Source organism: Coregonus clupeaformis, chromosome 15, assembly GCF_020615455.1.
Source record: "Coregonus clupeaformis isolate EN_2021a chromosome 15, ASM2061545v1, whole genome shotgun sequence".
Taxonomy (NCBI): Eukaryota; Metazoa; Chordata; class Actinopteri; order Salmoniformes; family Salmonidae; genus Coregonus; species Coregonus clupeaformis.
Genome location: NC_059206.1, coordinates 58,125,164 through 58,146,068, shown reverse-complemented (window position 1 = coordinate 58,146,068; position 20,905 = coordinate 58,125,164). Strand labels below are relative to the sequence as shown.

Genomic DNA, 20,905 nt, shown 5'->3' with positions numbered 1-20,905 from the left:
ATTTTGAGTGATTTTATGGATTAGTTATAAGGAATTAGATTGATACAAACATTATTCATGGGTTAGGACTGGGGATATCTGTATCATGTTTTGTGTGTACTACCATCTTTAGATTACTGATGGTAATTGAAGGTTAACAAAATGTATAACCAGGAGAAAGAGATTAGCTTATCTCATTGGAATGTTGCTAAGGGGAAGCAGTAGTGAAGTTAGGTCATAAAAGGGAGCTACAAAATTAAGTTGAGCCTGGCTATCTTTGATTGTTGTTTTTCAATTGGGTTTTTCAAATAAAAAAACAACACACCCAGCATGATGTTTATAAAGGGTTGTTATGTTGAATTTAGGGGATTTTCAGCAGTTCATGGGTGGTGTTTACTATGCTGTAGGATGGAACGGTTTGTTGGGGGATATTTGAACCTAAATTAATGGAATAAGCTGCAGTAATCAGAGGAATGTACAATTAAGGCGAGACAACTATTGCCTAGATCATTGATTTAGCAATAGGATCAGGTAGATAGGGACTAGAGAAAAAAATAAATAGATGAAGAATGATGAGCTTTTTGGTAAGGATAGACTGCTGTAAAGCTTGGGTACTCCATTATGTACTGCATACGGGTAAATTAAGTGATTTTATCTATGGGAAGGCAATGGCGGCCCATGGTAAAATCATTTGGAACTCTAGGGAGGCATACATATATCAGGGATGTTACCCAAATGGTAGAGAGTAAAGAGGGATATGACATTGGTCGTGATTTAAAGATGATGTTTTTTTTTTGTGGGCTATTAGAGATAACTGGGTTAATCACGAACATAGAGGTTTTTATTCTTTGTTGCTAGGCAGAAGACTGACCTAAATATGGATTTGTCATGTCCAACAATCAGTCTTCAGATCAAGCCCGGGAGAGCCGGGGTAGAACAGAGGTTGAACTAAACATAAGTGTTTTTACAAGATAAGAGATTGATTGATTGGATTACTAATTGATTCTGAACTGAATGAAAGTCGAATTTAGCCGCCATAAAGACAAAGGAAGTGGGAGGAGCAATAAAGAAGCAAAAGACAATCTCAAAAATGAAAGGCATGGCAATTGGTTGATAAATTACCTAAGGGAATGTTTAGGTAGGTGGTAAATATTGACACATGAGCAGAACTATGTGTCAAGAGGGGGGAAGAGGCTAATTGTAGGATTAAATAATATACGAAGGAGAGGACAAAATACTTTTTTTTTTTTTTACATTTTTTTTAGATACAGTCTAAAAAGAGAATGCAGTCAGAAATTGTTAGATTAATAATATAATAATAATATGCCATTTAGCAGACGCTTTTATCCAAAGCGACTTACAGTCATGCGTGCATACATTTTTACGTATGGGTGGTCCCGGGGATCGAACCCACTACCTAGGCGTTACAAGCGCCGTGCTCTACCAGCTGAGCTACAGAGGACCACATTAATCTGAACATGTGTGAAGATAGTTTATTAACCACACCCGTATGTCAGAGGTTTTGTGCCCCACAGGTGAACTAAAGGAGAAGGTGACCCACTATCTAACCAGGTGACTGGTGAGCATCCAGTCACTAGAAGGAAAACTGGAAGCAGGCCTGTTGGGAAGGGCCCTATCGGGTTATGTTGGTCACCACCTTGGCCATTAGAATAGCAGAGAGAGGAACCTGGGTCCATGTTACCCACTGCAAGAAGGTAAGACCACATACAAGCACCACTTAGCACACGCAGAGTTGACGAGCAGAACTGGGCCACAGGGTCCGGGGGTCACCTCTGTCAACGAAGATCTCCTACCCAGACCTATCATCACTGTAGTGTGTTCCTAGGGTGAGTATGGGGTGGTACCGAGCAGAAGGACTCAAGACAGGAGAGGGTTGGCGGTTTTGGGGAATATGGGTGACCCTGAGCTGCATCATAGTCTCGACAATAGTCGTGGTATGTCAAGATCCACCACCACCTCGCACCAATTACGCTATGGCCTTACCATTATTAAGAAATAAAAGGGAAGCGACCCGACATACTGACCGTCAAGGGCGAGTGATCTACAAAATAGGAGTCAGAGAAGGGTGGGGAGTAAGATTCAACTTACTGGGCTTGCGCGGACAAATACGGATGGGATACTTGTCTAAGATTACATTTGATGGAGTCAAAAGATATGGACAGCACAGGTACTGTCATTAATCCACTAACAGCAATAGACCGAGTAGATCAGTCAAGGGATGACGGAGTCAATTCGACTAACCCGTCCACTATGAAAGATTTTCTCCTCCAAGAATGGAACCAAGGGGAAGTGGAGGGGGTCCCTGATGAGAATCTCTGGTTAAAGTGAATGAAATACACCGCTAGGGCCTTGGGGGAGACCAATTGTTATGCATGCTCCATTGGGCGACCGACAATGTTGACCGCCCCAATGCCAAAGGCAATGTTTCCCTGTGTATTAGACCTGGGGTCCAATCAAAAAGAGCCAAATTGCACAGGGATTGGGCTGGCAAAATTGACATACTGGGCCAGCCCACCTAGATTCACTTTAACTCCTGGCGAATACCAGTGTTACAGACATAGAAATGGCACCCGTAACTTGGGTGATTTTGATGGCTGTAAGGAGATAATTAATGTGACTGATTTAGATAAGGAAGGAAGGGAAAAAAATTAGGAACCTAACCATCCCTCTGACTGATGTGTGGTGGGCATGCACTAACAAAGGGAGCATTCGACAGACATTACCAGAGGGATGGGTGGGTACTTGTGCACCAGTATTGTTGGTCCAGCCTGTAAGAATTAGTCATCAAAGACCAGTGACAGGAAGAATAATCAGAAGGAAAAGAAATATAGGTCAGGAAGGAAATAGCCCAATTTGGATAGATGGTATAGGCATCCCCAGGGGTGTTCCAGATGAATACAAAGCTATGAATCAAATATGGGAGGGTTTACCACAAAAATTTTCTGGTGGGTGACAATAAACAAAAATGTGGATTGGATTAATTATATCTATTACAACCAACAACGATTTATTGACCAGACTAGAGATGCAGTAAAGGGGATCTCCGAACAATTATCCGCCACCTCACTCATGACTTGGGAAAATCGGTTGGCTCTGGATATGTTGCTGGCAGAAAGGGGTGGAGTCTGTAAAATGGTGGGGGGCCATTGTTGCACATTTATCCCTAACAACACCGCACCGGAGGGGACGGTCACCAGAGCTCTTGCAGGATTAACTGCGCTAAGTGAAGAATGGGATGAAAACTCAGGAGTTAGTACATCTTGGACAGAATGGTTTGATACCATGTTTGGTAAATGGAAAACCATAGCAGTAACCATCTTAGGAGCGGTCAGTGTTTGTATGGGTATTCTTGTATTATGTGGTTGTTGTCTTGTTCCCTGTGTCCGAGGATTGGTGAGTCAGGCGTTGGTGAAATGCAGTATCTAAACAATGATGAGAGATGGACTGACTCGGATTCTGACCAGGGGAATGTGAAAAACGATCCTCCAGGCTTGGTGGATGACGAGGATTTGGACCCTGAAAGACCGCAATTGGATGAAATGTTTATTAGTTCTGATGTGATCTCTGAGATTAATCATGCTTGTAAAATACATTTATCCTGAATGTGGGAATATTTAGTCAAAGGGGTGGATTGTTAGATTAATTTGGATTTTAAGAATAATGACTAAAGGATTTCACCCCAAATACAGTATAAATGTTAGAATTATCATGTAGTGTCAACCCACTAACAGAGGGGGCAGTACTAAACATTCAAGGGTGAAGGGGAAGGCGGAAACTGTTTAGAAAAGCCACCTAAAGGTGGGAGGAGTCAAGTTCAGGAGGTATAAAACCGTATGTTTGTGTTTTTGGCGGCAGAGCTCTCTCCATGAATAAAAATACAGATAATACTTGTGGGTTGTGGACCTTGAATCATTGATGATTAAAACCAGAGCCTTACAACCTCTGGTAATGATTCAAGCTTAGGTTGAAGTAGAGATAGAAATTCACGTAACAAATTGTAATTGTAAAGTTTAAAAAAGCAATTGTGTCAAGCGCCAGCATTGGGGTTACCAAACCTAAAATTACCTTTAAAAAATAAATTGTTCATGAGCAAGAAGGGCATTGTAGTGCTGTGGTTACGCAAAATCATGGAGGAAAAGAGAGACCAGTCATGTACTGGAGTAAATCGTCAGATTCGGTGGCGAGAAGAATGCCACTGTGTTTGAGGGCAGTACTGGCGACGGAAATGGTTTTGCATAACACTGCTTTGATTACAATGGGCCAAAAAGTAGATCTGTCTCATTTCAGTGCATATTAATCTTAAAATAGAAGACATTAATGAGTGTGAAGCAAACAGTGAATATCCAATGGAGATTGGATATAGTATATACAGTAAATGTTGTGGTGGATTAAAACACAAATGATTAAAGAGTGGAGGGAGGACAGTGGCCTCCCTGTGAACAGAAGTTATCATGTTTTGTTTTGTCTGTAATTAAAACCTTTGTGTTGCTAATTTAAGATTTAGCATAGTGAAAACGAAATGTACATTTTCTCTGCCAGGAGAGGATGGGGAGTCCCTATCTCTCCCTTTGAAATGCTTCCCGAGGCTGTTGTCTTGGGCAAGCAGTTAGTGAAATTCTGCAGTTCTATAAAGTATAAAGGTACCCGGATCCGGTCGTAAAGGGAGCTCCTAATTAAGTAAGGCCTGGACATTTTTGTTTTTGCCCTACATTTACCACACACACCTGTTATGAATATTTGTTAGTGGTGTTAATACTGGGTCTGATTTATTGTGTGGGGTCTTTTTATTTGGTTTTAGTAGGTTCTTCACAGGTTAGATGCACCTTAAATAGCACAAAAATGAAATTTTCAGAAGGATCTATTGTCTCAATTTTGGTTGCACACATGTAAGTTCTCCTGATAAGAAATGTACTGAAAAACCCAATGCAAACCTTGTACACAGAATGTTTGAAATTTCTTTAAATAATTAGTCTGAAGTACAGGGAAAGAAAAGGGAAAGAACAGACTATTTAATGGTGTTGAATGATCTCTGACCTCTGTTCTGACTTTCTGGTGAGGCCAGATCACCCTTGCCAGAGAGGCTAGAGACATTGGGTGAGATTTATAATATGTAAACGTTTGTGAATATGAATAAGTGTATTGCCGTTGTTGTTTTGTTTTGTCTTTGCTTCAATACAAATCTCACCAGATTGGGTCTGCTATATGGTTGGGATTTCTGCCTAAGGGTTAGCCCTCTAACTCCCTGACCCTGTAACTCTGCGGTGATGCAAAAATTATAGCAAAATGTATAGCGCATAGAATTAAAAAGGTATTGTCGGACATTATTCATTCCAATCAGACAGGTTTTTTACATGGACGATACATTGGAGATAATATAAGCCAAGTACTTGAAACAACAGAACACTATGACAAATCTGGGAAACCAGGCCTGCTATTCATAGCAGACTTTGAAAAGGCATTTGATAAAGTATGACTAGAGTTTATATATAAATGCCTGGAGCATTTCAATTTTGGAGAAACTCATAAAATGGGTTAATCATGTATAGTAACTAACCCTAGGTGTAAAATAGTAAATAATGGCTATTTCTCAGAAAGTTTTAAACTGTCAAGAGGAGTAAAACAAGGTTGTCCACTATCGGCATATCTATTTATTATGGCCATCGAAATGTTAGCTATTAAAATCAGATCCAACAATAATATCAAGGGATTAGAAATCCAGGGTTTAAAAACAAAAACGTGTCATTGTACGCTGATGATTCATGTTTTCTTTTAAATCCACAACTTGAATCCCTCCACAGCCTCATAGAGGATCTAGATACATTTTTTAACCTCTCTGGATTACAACCAAATTATGATAAATCTACTATATTATGTATTGGATGTAGTTTACCAATACAAATGGTCTGATGGGGATGTGGATATACTCGGAATACATATCCCAAATGAAATAAATGATCTCACTCCAATGGATTTTAATAGAAAGTTAGCAAAAATAGATAAGATCATGCTACCATGGAAAGGTAAATACCTGTCTATTTGTGGAAAAATCACCCTGATTAACTCTTTAGTATTATCCCAGTTTACCTATTTGCTTATGGTTTTGCCTACGCCTAGCGAACAGTTTTTTAAATTACAGTGGGGAAAAAAAAAGTATTTAGTCAGCCACCAATTGTGCAAGTTCTCCCACTTAAAAAGATGAGAGAGGCCTGTAATTTTCATCATAGGTACACGTCAACTATGACAGACAAATGGAGAAAAAAAATCCAGAAAATCACATTGTAGGATTTTTAATGAATTTATTTGCAAATTATGGTGGAAAATAAGTATTTGGTCACCTACAAACAAGCAAGATTTCTGGCTCTCACAGACCTGTAACTTATTATTTAAGAGGCTCCTCTGTCCTCCACTCGTTACCTGTATTAATGGCACCTGTTTGAACTTGTTATCAGTATAAAAGACACCTGTCCACAACCTCAAACAGTCACACTCCAAACTCCACTATGGCCAAGACCAAAGAGCTGTCAAAGGACACCAGAAACAAAATTGTAGACCTGCACCAGGCTGGGAAGACTGAATCTGCAATAGGTAAGCAGCTTGGTTTGAAGAAATCAACTGTGGGAGCAATTATTAGGAAATGGAAGACATACAAGACCACTGATAATCTCCCTCGATCTGGGGCTCCACGCAAGATCTCACCCCGTGGGGTCAAAATGATCACAAGAACGGTGAGCAAAAATCCCAGAACCACACGGGGGGACCTAGTGAATGACCTGCAGAGAGCTGGGACCAAAGTAACAAAGCCTACCATCAGTAATACACTACGCCGCCAGGGACTCAAATCCTGCAGTGCAGACGTGTCCCCCTGCTTAAGCCAGTACATGTCCAGGCCCGTCTGAAGTTTGCTAGAGTGCATTTGGATGATCCAGAAGAGGATTGGGAGAATGTCATATGGTCAGATGAAACCAAAATATAACTTTTTGGTAAAAACTCAACTCGTCGTGTTTGGAGGACAAAGAATGCTGAGTTGCATCCAAAGAACACCATACCTACTGTGAAGCATGGGGGTGGAAACATCATGCTTTGGGGCTGTTTTTCTGCAAAGGGACCAGGACGACTGATCCGTGTAAAGGAAATAATGAATGGGGCCATGTATCGTGAGATTTTGAGTGAAAACCTCCTTCCATCAGTAAGGGCATTGAAGATGAAACGTGGCTGGGTCTTTCAGCATGACAATGATCCCAAACACACCGCCCGGGCAACGAAGGAGTGGCTTCGTAAGAAGCATTTCAAGGTCCTGGAGTGGCCTAGCCAGTCTCCAGATCTCAACCCCATAGAAAATCTTTGGAGGGAGTTCAAAGTCCATGTTGCCCAGCGACAGCCCCAAAACATCACTGCTCTAGAGAAGATCTGCATGGAGGAATGGGCAAAAATACCAGCAACAGTGTGTGAAAACCTTGTGAAGACTTACAGAAAACGTTTGACCTGTGTCATTGCCAACAAAGGGTATATAACAAAGTATTGAGAAACTTTTGTTATTGACCGAATACTTATTTTCCACCATAATTTGCAAATAAATTCATAAAAAATCCTACAATGTGATTTTCTGGAAAAAGAGTTCTCATTTTGTCTGTCATAGTTGGCATGTACCTATGATTAAAATTACAGGCCTCTCTCATCTTTTTAAGTGGGAGAACTTGCACAATTGCACAATTGGTGACTGACTAAATACTTTTTTTTTTAAATTAAAATTGTTGGTAGATACAGTGGGGAGAACAAGTATTTGATACACTGCCGATTTTGCAGGTTTTCCTACTTACAAAGCATGTAGAGGTCTGTAATTTTTTATCATAGGTACACTTCAACTGTGAGAGACAGAATCTAAAACAAAAATCCAGAAAATCACATTGTATGATTTTTAAGTAATTAATTTGCATTTTATTACATGACATAAGTATTTGATCACCTACCAACCAGTAAGAATTCTGGCTCTCACAGACCTGTTAGTTTTTCTTTAAGAAGCCCTCCTGTTCTCCACTCATTGCCTGTATTAACTGCACCTGTTTGAACTGGTTACCTGTATAAAAGACACCTGTCCACACACTCAATCAAACAGACTCCAACCTCTCCACAATGGCCAAGACCAGAGAGCTGTGTAAGGACATCAGGGATAAAATTGTAGACCTGCACAAGGCTGGGATGGGCTACAGGACAATAGGCAAACAGCTTAGTGAGAAGGCAACAACTGTTGGCGCAATTATTAGAAAATGGAAGAAGTTCAAGATGACGGTCAATCACCCTCGGTCTGGGGCTCCATGCAAGATCTCACCTCGTGGGGCATCAATGATCATGAGAAAGGTGAGGGATCAGCCCAGAACTACACGGCAGGACCTGGTCAATGACCTAAAGAGAGCTGGGACCACAGTCTCAAAGAAAACCATTAGTAACACACTACGCCGTCATGGATTAAAATCCTGCAGCGCACGGAAGGTCCCCCTGCTCAAGCCAGCTCATGTCCAGGCCCGTCTGAAGTTTGCCAATGACCATCTGGATGATCCAGAGGAGGAATGGGAGAAGGTAATGTGGTCTGATGAGACAAAAATAGAGCTTTTTGGTCTAAACTCCACTCGCCGTGTTTGCAGGAAGAAGAAGGATGAGGATCTGCAAAGGGGACAGGACGACTGCACCGTATTGAGGGGAGGATGGATGGGGCCATGTATCGCGAGATCTTGGCCAACAACCTCCTTCCCTCAGTAAGAGCATTGAAGATGGGTCGTGGCTGGGTCTTCCAGCATGACAACGACCCGAAACACACAGCCAGGGCAACTAAGGAGTGGCTCCGTAAGAAGCATCTCAAGGTCCTGGAGTGGCCTAGCCAGTCTCCAGACCTGAACCCAATAGAAAATCTTTGGAGGGAGCTGAAAGTCCGTATTGCCCAGCGACAGCCCCGAAACCTGAAGGATCTGGAGAAGGTCTCTATGGAGGAGTGGGCCAAAATCCCTGCTGCAGTGTGTGCAAACCTGGTCAAGACCTACAGGAAACGTATGATCTCTGTAATTGCAAACAAAGGTTTCTGTACCAAATATTAAGTTCTGCTTTTCTGATGTAACAAATACTTATGTCATGCAATAAAATGCAAATTAATTACTTAAAAATCATACAATGTGATTTTCTGGATTTTTGTTTTAGATTCCGTCTCTCACAGTTGAAGTGTACCTATGATAAAAATGACAGATCTCTACATGCTTTGTAAGTAGGAAAACCTGCAAAATCGGCAGTGTATCAAATACTTGTTCTCCCCACTGTATGTATGTATGTATGTATGTATGTATGTAGAAAAAAAAACATATGGGGGATTGGAAGTGATGCAGACAATTACATTGATGGAAGTTACAATCTATTTGCAATATTAAAGCTGATCTACCCCCTAAAAAAAAACTCTGCGGTGAGGTCGCCAATATGATAGGGGAGTATAAGACAATTTGCTAAATGGTTTCAACAGTGTGTTGTTATTCTCTTTGACATTTGTCTTAGACATTTATATTAAGAATATTGGGAATGTAATAACATTTAGATCCTGTCATTGAGATAATTATGAAACCATCGGCAAGCATCAGTACCAAACCCTATCGAAGACAGCTTATTCAACAGAATAACATGGTCTACATTACCAAAAGCTACAAACATGGCAGCACAATTCTTTCTACCATCTAAGGCATTTGCAATATAATTTACAACAAGCATGGTAGCCGTAGTGGTACTATGTTTAGGTCTGAATCTGGATTGATTAACATTAAGAATACCATTTACAGATAGAAAATAACGTAGCTGTTTGTTGACCAATGATTCTAGGATTTTCGCAAGACAAGGGAGCCTGATAATGGGTCAATAATTATCGAGATCACTACTATCCCCGCCCTTATGGAGTGGCAGCACAAAAGCTGCTTTCCACACTTTTGGAATATTTCCAGATACTAAAGTTGAATAAAAAATGTGTGTTACTGAGCCAGCAATGAGGGATGCTGCATACTTAAGCAAAAACTGGTCCAAATTGTCAGCCCCTAATGACTTCTTGGTGTCAATAGCTAATAAGGCAGCAAGTTGCCAAAAAGAAAAACCCTGACTACCATTTCCAAAGTCACGTGAGGTTGACTGATCATCCATCGAGACAACTGGAGGCTGTATGTGGGAAGAACAGTCAACTGACTGGCCAAGACCAGTATGACCACCATTTCTTTCAAATAAGAAACCAGCTGAGATAAAATGCTGATTAAAAGCATCACAAATCAACTTTTTCAGTAATGATGCAGGAGTCTAAATCTACTTGCTTAGGCAGGAAAGTAGAGGAATTACTCAGCTTCAGTGAATTAACGGTTTTCTAAAATTAAGAGGGATCACTAACAGTCTGCCCTAGCGCTAAGGAAGTAGTTTGATTTGTCCTGTTTAACCGAGGCAGAGCACCTATTTCTCAATTGCCTAAATAGCTGCCAATCAGCTAATAAGCCAGTTTGTCTAACCTTGGCCCAGCCTTGGTTTCTTACCAAGAGGAGGTCTGAGAGTACAGGTGAGTACCAAAACAGGGTCTGGTATGCAGCTAGTAGAAAAAAACTCTGAATAATATAGATCATGAAGGAACGAAAAAAAATGTATCTTCACAATTACACTAGGGTCAGAGTATTTCTGTTTAGTATCTCTAATGTAAGCAATAGGGCAGTGGCCACTGATATCATTTGCAAAAACACCACTAGCCAAATATTTATGGGGACAGTTAGTCAGGATAACGTCAATCAATGAGGCGTTTGCTAGGTTTTTTACATTAATCCGAGTCGGTTTCGTTATCAGCTGAGTCAAGTTGAACTCAAGACAGATATTCTTAAACTGATCTGAGGGATATGTAAGCCAATCAAGATTTAGATATCCTAAAACAACCAGTTCAGATACCAGAAAGGGTTTTAAATAATCAGAAATAATACCAACAGCCTCCGCCTCCGCCGAAGTGGCTGAGGGGCAGTATACCGCAGCAATAAATATATGCATATTTTGGCTTATGGACACTTTTACAACCAACAGCTCACACATTTAGGGGACAGAGATGCTAAGAGAGCATGATGCCATAAGAGTAGATTTGTCTATCACATCTGAAAATGTTGTAGTCAGCAACGGCAACGTCCTTATCCATAATCAAATTATTCAGCCAGGTCTCTGAGATAACCAGAACGTCTGGGCTAGTGTCATGCGCCCAGACATCCATAAAAGTCTAGTTTAGACATCAGGCTTCGCACATTTATATGTAACAGTCCAAGCCCTCTGCAAGATTTGAAAACAGCAGGAGTATCCATGGTGACACAAGAGTCAATACAACTGGATGAGCTAGACACAAATGGGCTTCCTGAATGGATTCAAAGTTGCATAGCTAATAGTAGAATCCAGGTAAATGTGCACAAGATTACTATTGACAACACCCCTATGCGTATGAGCACATGTAGCAATACGATAGCGTGATATAACACTATTAATAGTATAGGTGGAGCGAACAACAGTGGGTTCCTTACGGAGCTAACAGAGCTATCAATGGAAATTAAATTAACAGTCACAGAATTACTATTTACAATACCCCTATCAACATGGGAAGCTGTGGCAGAATTATATCGCTGCGATTTAATGGGAGTAAATACCTTTGAGGAGCTTGATTTGATCAGTCAAAGCTTCAGCGCTGCCCTGTAGTGTTTGGACAGGATCCAGGCACCCAAATGATTAGGGTGGATCCCATCCTCCTTATAAAGCATCATCTGCTTCCAAAAGGTGTCAAAGTTGTCTACAAAAGTTACACCCATGGAGGTGCAGTAGTCATGTAGCCAGTTGTGAAGTGCTAGTAGCCTGCTAAAACGTTCACTGCATCGACCAAGCGACGGCACAGGGCCAGAAATGATAGGACGTCTTTTGGTGTCCAGCAGAGACCCAATCAATTCTTCAAAATCCTGTTTCAGCCGTTTTGAGCTACCATTCCTAATGTCATTAAATCCCACATGGACTACAACAGCATCAATCTCTGTGCACTGACGTAGAACGGTGGGGAGCAGCCTAGTAATATCCTGTACTCGAGCCCCGGGGTAGCCAGGGATTTTGCTTCAGGAACCGAGACGTTTCTTACCATAGAGCTGCTTAAAACAACAGCCGGCGAGACGACGGGACAGGAAACCCACCCATTCCTACGGGTCGCATAATTCGGGAGACCAGTTGAGGACTTGCGAGAGGGGGAATCTCGCACGCCCGCAACTCTTGGCAACCGGTTTGAGTCTCCCATAACCAACAAAGCCTCATTCACCGTAGAAGCCACCGGAGAAGGAGACAGAACAGGGGACCAAGAAGCAGGTACCTCCGGGTCCAATCTCGAAGCGGTAGCCCCCAGGGATGAAGGCGTCGGGAACCTCCGGAACCTATTTGAAGTCTGTATCCGGTACAGGCTTCCCACCACCAAGGAGGCTCCTATTGCCAAAGGCTGCTGCTTTCGACTTCCACGGTGAGTGACGTGCCTCCATGGCTGGTTGGTAGGGTCAAGAAAAGGAACATCCATTAAGTCATCCAGAAGCATCCTACTAACTCCATTCTCCGGGGAAGGGGGAGACCCCTTTGGGGAGGGATCCCCGCAGAGCACCGGCCAGTCGGCAGTGGAGAGATGACACGACGGCGACACTCCCACCGGGCCAGTGAGGCGTCCAGCTACTGGAGTAGAAGAGAAAGTAGGCGGACGTGGATTCCCCAGTAGTTTGTGTAAGTTCGCTACTTGTTTGCTAAGAGTAGCCACTTCTCCCCTGTAGTCATCTGCAAGCAAACCTTGCTACATTGAAAGTCCGGACGGTCCACATTGTCCCAGAACAGAGCAAAATAAACACAGCTCATGCAGCATTGAAAACGTTCATTAGTGACCTCCATTTGAAACTACAGGCTAGCTGGGCTTCCGTGTCTCTCTTCTTGACAGGAATTTACTGAAAGTTTGCTATGAGCCACAGTGGGGTCGCAAACACAACCCATATCCCCAAAACAAGCATAGCCAGTGAAACACACAAGCAACGCACACCCGAGTCACACACCAGTACGGCAAACCGCGAGAAAGCAGAGGACTTACTGTCTGGAACCTGGCTGCACATACACTATACGAGCGGGAGGTAGACAGGTAGCAGGAGCATTCAATTACCAACGAGCAGCGCGAACGAGCAGCGCGAACGAGCAGCGCGAACGAGCAGCGCGAACGAGCAGCGCGAACGAGCAGCGCGAACGAGCAGCGCGAACGAGCAGCGCGAACGAGCAGCGCGAACGAGCAGCGCGAACGAGCAGCGCGAACGAGCAGCGCGAGAACTTGAACTGCTGATGCACAACCAAGTTTCGAAATTGCACCTTGTGAATTCTACTATGCTAACTTTCAACAGTAAGTTGAGACCCTGACTGAGTTCCTAAAAAAAGTAAAAACTAGGACCTTGGTGTCCTTATACACTACATTACATAGAAGTATGTGGACACCCCTTCAAAGTAGAAACACCTAGGAGCAACAACGGCTCAGCCGCGAAGTGGTAATCCACACAAGCTCACAGAACAGGACCGCCGAGCGCTGAAGCGTGTAGCACGTAAAAATGGTCTGTCCTCGGTTACAACACTCACTACCGAGTTCCAAACTGCCTCTGGAAACAATGTCAGCACAATAACTGTTTGTCGAGAGCTTCATGAAATGAGTTCCCATGGTCAAATAGCTGTAATACAAGCCTAAGATCACTATGCGCAATACCAAGCGTCGGCTGGAGTGGTGTAAAGCTCGCAACCATTGGACTCTGGAGCAGTGGAAACGCATTCTCTGGAGTGATGAATCACGCTTCACCATCTGGCAATCCGACGGACGAATTTGGGTTTGGTGGATGTCAGGAGAACGCTACCTGCCCGAATGCATAGTGCCAACTGTTGGAATAATGGTCTGGGGCTGTTTATCATGGTTTGAGCTAGGCCCCTTAGTTCCAGTGACGGGAAATCAACGCTACAGCATACAATGATATTCTAGACAATTATGTGCTTCCAACATTGTGGCAACAGTTTGGGGAAGGCCCAGCATGACAATGACCCCGTGCACAAAGCGAGGTCCACACAGAAATGGTTTGTCGAGATCGGTGTGGAAAAACTTGACTGGCCTGCACAGAACCCTAACCTCAACCCCATTGAACATCTTTGGGATGAATTGGAACACCGACTGCGAGCCAGGCCTAATCCCCCAACATCAGTGCCCGACCTCAATGCTCTTGTGGCTGAATGGAAGCAAGACCCCGCAGCAATGTTCCAACATCTAGTGGAAAGCGTTCCCAGAAGAGTGGAGGCTTTTATAGCAGAAAAGGGGGGTCTAACTCCATATGAATGCCCATGATTTTGGAATGAGATGTTCGACGAGCAGGTGTCCACATACTCTTGGCCATGAAGGGTATGTAGCTACAGCCCTGCACACACGGTCCGCGCTATCTGGGATCATTGGACGTCCCTACCCCATTAAAGTTGACATTTTAAATGGTTAAGGTTAGGGTTAAGGTAGGGGTTAAGGTTAGGGTAGGGACATCCCAATGATCCAGGATAGCACTGACCCTGCCTCACACCCACTTACTCCAACACACACCTTTGTTACTTAACAGTTAATACATTTTCTCAAGGATCTTTGTTAGGATCGAAGCGGTGTGAACTAATAAGGGTGGTTGGACCACATCACCAACAAACTATCACAGCGGGACCACATCACCAACAAACTATCATGGTCCAAACACACCAAGACAGTCGTGAAGAGGGCACGACAAAGCCTATTCCCCCCCAGGAGACTGAAAATATTTGGCATGGGACCTCAGATCCTCAAAACGTTCTACAGCTGCACCATTGAAAGCATCCTGACTGGTTGCATCACTGCCCTATCAGCACCTGGGAATTCAGGTGCAATTTGTTTTGTAACGTATTCCACAACTGCGGTGGGTTAAATCTAAAAGGTGAATTTACCAAACATTGTGGAGACAAGCGGGACCTCAAGAGTTAACCAACCCTGCGAATGTGTTTGGTATCTCATATTTGTATATTTCAATAGGGAAGTGAGGTATGTTGGAAGCTTGTGGAGCAGAGCTTTGTAAACAAGAAGGGAGTAATTAAATGATCTACGGAACTTTAGTGAGGTCCAGCCGACCTTCTGATACAGGATGCAGTGGTCAGTATTAAAACTGTCACCTGTGATAAAACGAATGGCGCTATGGTAGACGGCATCCAAAGGTTTAAGAATAGTGGCTGCTGAATTCTGGTAAATAGTTTCTCCATAGTCAAGACTGCACAATCTGCTTCCTTCTGTTCATGGAGCCGCAAGATCTATTTCTAAAAAAGAAGCCCACGTTAAATCTTAGCTTTTTAACTATCTCATCAGTATCTTTTTTTAAACGTTAGATCTTTATCAATCCAGACGCCCAGATATTTATAAGCGGGAACCAGCTCGATGAGAGAGACATCCAAATGACTTAATATGTAGCCCATCAGACATTTTTCTGTGAATTAAAGAACATAAACTCAGCAAAAAAAGAAACGTCCCTTTTTCAGGACACTGTCTTTCAAAGATAATTCGTAAAAATCCAAATAACTTCACAGATCTTCATTGTAAAGGGTTTAAACACTGTTTCCCATGCTTGTTCAATGAACCATAAACAATTAATGAACATGCACCTGTGGAACGGTCGTTAAGACACTAACAGCTTACAGACGGTAGGCAATTAAGGTCACAGTTATGAAAACTTAGGACACTAAAGAGGCTTTTCTACTGACTCTGAAAAACACCAAAAGAAAGATACCCAGGGTCCCTGCTCATCTGCGTGAACATGCCTTAGGCATGCTGCAAGGAGGCATGCGGACTGCAGATGTGGCCAGGGCAATAAATTGCAATGTCCGTACTGTGAGACGCCTAAGACAGCGCTACAAGGAGACAGGACGGACAGCTGATCGTCCTGTCTCCTGGGGTAGCACCATGGTGTAGCCGGAGGACACCTATTTTCCGTCCTCCTCTGGGTACCCTCTAGCCCACGGATGTGTGAAACTCATTTTTCCCCGTGGGACGCATGTCCTCTAACCATCCTTTTTTAAATGTTCAATGCTTGACGCTTTGATGATTCAAGTGAAGAGACTTTATACATGTAGGGCTATTACCATCTTTACACAGTTTCTATTCGGTTTTAGTAATATCAATGTAGATTGAGTTTTTATAATTTTTTACTCAAACCACCAGCATTGAATCGGCTCACAGGCCGGATCCGGTATCTTTGACACCTCTGAACTCATGAGTTCAAGGCAGTTAGAAGACAACCTACCCTCTAGCCTCATAAATTCGGGGCAGTAGAAGTGCACCACTGACAGCAGGGCGGAGCAGTCACACATGTCCTTCATGAGTTCATCCAGCATGGGGAAGTGCTGGAGCTGCCGGCCAGAGAGGTGGTCTCTACGGTATCGCACCTACACACACACAGAGATGGGTCAGAGGTCAGATAGGGGCATGGACTGGGTCAGCCTGTCTGAGATTAACAGTCCTTCCCGCACACAATGCACACTCAGATGCACAATCACGCACACACAATCCACTGTAGTGGGTGTCTTCTTGGCAGCCTGCTCCTGCCAGTGACACAGCAGAATTGAATAGCTCTGTTTAGCTCTCTGAGTTTATCCTGGGTCGGAGCCAGTTGAGTTCACGATCCTCCTCTTTGTAACTGATTTAGAAGGTCATTTGAGAAGCTCTGGTTTGTTTGTTTGTTAAGTCATCAGCAGGAGTGGCATGCCAAGAAGAGCACAGCAGCAACAACAACACCACCACCACCACACCAACAGCCAGGAGTCAATGACAGAGTAAGTAGCTATCACATTCATAATGTAAACTACACCAACCCTCACAATAAGCTCTTCTACAAGAGTAGAGATATGTGACCAGTAGGGCTGAGCGATATGGCCTAAAAATCATATCTAGATTTATGCATACTTATGGGCGAATCACAATATATATCTAAATGTTTTTGTTTTGTTTTCTCTACATAAGCTTTGATGCTAAATTAAAGGTCAATACACTGCAATTCAAACAGTCAGGAATAATCGAATGAATTCAGGGCTTGTAAAATTATACCTAGGCTAAATAGCTGAAAAGCTTTTCGGTGTAGCGCTTGCCAACCTCCCGGCTTTCCACCGGCCTGTACTGGAAACTACATCCCATCCAAGGCGCTTCTCTCCTGGCTATCATACTGGTAACACTGCCTCCGTTGCGTTACTGTTTTGATGGGCCCCAGCATTTAATCGCACTGAGTAAGTCACCACACTCTCCTTGCTGTTGTTATGTTGGCTAGTTTTGTGCCTTGGTTGTGTTTATTGTGGGTCCTAGTGCTAGCTGGTTTCTAGTGTTAGGTTCTGAACAAACAGAGTAAAAACTCACAGACAACTAGAAAAAGCTCAAAGCAAGTTTATTCACCCACTGGGTCAAACAGCTGCAAAGACAAAGACATGTTTACACAAGCACATACATTTATATTTACAGTGCCTTCGGGAAGTATTCAGACCCCTTGACTTTCCACATTTTGTTACATTACAGCCTTATTCTAAAATTGATTAAATTGTTTTTTTCCCTCATCAATCTACACACAATACCCGATAATGACAAAGCAATAACAGGTTTTTAGACATTTTTGCTAATTTATAAAAAATATAACATTTACATAAGTATTCAGACCCTTCACTTAGTTGAAGCACATTTGGCAGCGATTACAGCATCGAGTCCTCTTGGGTATGACGCTACAAGCTTGGCACACCTGTATTTGGGGAGTTCCTCCCATTCTTCTCTGCAGATCCTCTCAAGCTGGATGGGGAGCGTTGCTGCACAGATATTTTCAGGTCTCTCCAGAGATGTTAGATCGTGTCCGGGCTCTGGCTGGGCCACTCAAGGACATTCAGAGACTTGCCCCGAAGCCACTCCTGCATTGTCTTGAATGTGTGCTTAGGGTCGTTGTCTTGTTGGAAGGTGAACCTTCGTCCCCTGTCTGAGGTCCTCAGCGCTCTGGAGCAGGTTTTCATCAAGGATCTCTCTGTACTTTGCTCCGTTCATCTTTGCCTCGATCCTGACTAGTCTTCCAGTCCCTGTCGCTGAAAAACATCCCCACAGCATGATGCTGCCACCACCATGCTTCACCGTAGGGATGGTGCCAGTTTTACTCCAGACGTGACGCTTGGCATTTAGGCCAAAGAGTTCAATTTTAGTTTCATGTGTCATGTGCCTTTTACTGAGGAGTGGCTTCCGTCTGGCCACTCTACCATAAAGGCCTGATTGTTGGAGTGCTGCAGAGATGGTTGTCCTTCTGGAAAATGCTCCCATCTCCACAGAGGAACTCTAGAGCTCTGTCAGAGTGACCATCGGGTTCTTGGTGCTCCCTGACCAAGGCCCTTCTCCCCCAATTGCTCAGTTTGGCCGGGCGGCCAGAGCTAGGAAGAGTCTTGGTGGTTCCAAACGTCTTCCATTTAAGAATGGAGGCCACTGTGTTCTTGGGGACCTTCAATGCTGCAGAACTGTTTTGGTACCCTTTCCCAGATCTGTGCCTCGACACAATCCTGTCTCGGAGCTCTACGGACAATTCCTTGGACCTCATGGCTTTGTTTTTGTTCTGACATGCACTGTCAACTGTGGGACCTTATATAGACAGGTGTGTGCTTTTCTAAATCATGTCCAATCAATTGCATTTACCACAGGTGGACTCCAATCAAGTTGTAGATACATCAAGGACGATCAATGGAAACAGGATACACCTGAGCTCAATTTCGAGTCTCATAGCAAAGGGTCTGAATACTTATGTAAATAAGGTATCTGTTTTTTTTATAAATTTGCAAAGATTTCAAAAAACCTGTTTTCACTTTGTCATTATGCGGTATTGTGTGTAGATTGCTGAGAAATAAATTATATTTAATCCATTTTAGAATAAGGCTGTAACTTAACAAAATGTGGAAACAGTCAAGGGGTCTGAATATTTTCCGAAGGCACTGTATACCCTCCTACTTGGCAGAGTCAACTCCTTGCACATCTAGACAGCCAATACATCTCTGTTGCTAGTCATGAACTTAATTGGTTCCTCTCACTGGTGTAGTCATGGCCCTGCCTCATGCTAGAACCTTCATGGGCGTGGAAGTATATGTGTGTGGGATAGGACTGTTCCTTCTCACTTCATCTGACCTGACCTCGGGCTGAATTCCTCGCTCCTCCCCAATCCATGACTATCCTATTTTATCAGTGACTGAAACCAGACTGTAGCCCTTTGCCTCCCTCCTTAGGAGCCATGAGATTTAACAAAACTTTCTGCACTCCCCCTTCCTCACTCAGTAACTTTCCATACACCTAGTTTTTATCCACTTTCCATAGACCCCAACACATACATTCATTATACATGTAAAGTAATCAATAAGTTCTAGTATGGTAACATGAATAAGTATATTTCAAGCTAGAACCCAACACTAGTCTGTGGTTGGGTTCTGGCTTGCTGCCTATAACTTTGATGATCCTACAAACTGTGTGATTCAATCTAACTAACAATCACACTGTGTGGATTGATTGACTTTTAGCTGAATCCTCAACAATCTATTTTATTTGTATGGATTTCAACAGAATTTTTCCAAAACGGTGTCTACCACTTTCCACCATACGTGGAAACTGACTTTTTTCAGATTGGCAGCAACCACCTTCAGAGACTACGGTGAACGTTTCATCCCATGTAGGAGCTGCACCTATTTCGCACAGTTCCAGGATAATATTGGCCAGCCAAATTTCCAATGTGGAAACTGTCAGCTTATTGATGAATATACTGTATGTCTGAGCTGGACATCCAGAGTAAGGAAATTGAGACATTGCAGTGTATCCTGGATAGGTCCCACTCTAAGACATTTTCCTTTTCTACTCCTCAGCCTGGTCGTCGTGCCACTGCCTCGCCACCGTATTGGCACACACTGACTGACTGGCCAGGGCTGACCTCCCTAGTGAAGTCACCTCTCCCCACACATTTCACCTGCCCTTCCCATCCTACCTCGACCTCCCATACCGGCCCCCCCTCCCCACCCCCCTTGGAGAATAAAGGAGCAAGGACGCTTTATGACGAGCTGGCGGATGCCACGGTTATCGATCTTGCATCCCAGTGGAGGCACGTCACCCACCTTAAGCCCAGCGCAAGGTAGCGGTCTTTGGTGAATGGGGCTGAAATGTCTTCGGGGGATCCCATCCTGCTGACCAACAGTTTCACCCACCTGCTTCCAGAGATTCCTGCTCCTTCATCCTCTACCCTGTCTCCTGAGTGTCCAGCTCAGGGGGTTTCTACCACAGGCCCATACCTTCCGGGCTCCCTCTCACATGAGGCCTCGAGGGTGTCTGAGGCTCCAGCCCCCCCCTTGCTCGGAGGGCTTCTATTGATGATGTGGGTCCTCCGTCCCCCATCTCCTGTCAGTCCTCAAGGAGGCTCAGAAAAGGCCGGACGTCCACGGCCACTCAACTTCCTCCAGCCATCATCCTTAGTAGTTCCATGGTGTGGCACATCTTGGTTCCCGGAGCAAAAACTGTGCTACCTGGGGGCTACGGTGAAGGACATCACAGGATTTATTCTGTCTATACTACATCATCAGCCAAGGGCTGCTGCTGTTGTAGTGCATGTGGGATCAAATGACATAAAAAAGCTAAAGAAACAGGATTTTATTGAGCTGATCAACACCCTAAAAGGCTCTGAAAAGCAGCCGATTATCTCTGGTCCCGTGCCGTCGCTGGGTCGCGGCTGCGAAAGGTTCAGCAGGCTCTTAGCACTTCATACCTGGCTTAAAGACTACTGCCACACTGTTAACATAAGTTGACATTTTCAAC

The 20,905-nt window shown here is 43.6% G+C and overlaps 1 protein-coding gene across 2 annotated transcripts in view; it reads right to left on the bottom strand.

Annotated features, from left to right (window-relative positions):
• The window catches only part of LOC121582747 (calmodulin-regulated spectrin-associated protein 1-B), a 200,627-nt gene that overhangs the window by 51,418 nt on the left and 128,304 nt on the right, over positions 1-20,905 (bottom strand). For both annotated transcript variants that reach the window (XM_041898825.2, XM_041898826.2), the window contains exon 6: positions 16,356-16,497. In XM_041898825.2, coding sequence (XP_041754759.1) covers positions 16,356-16,497 — 142 coding nt within the window. The remainder of the gene's footprint in view (positions 1-16,355; positions 16,498-20,905) is intronic.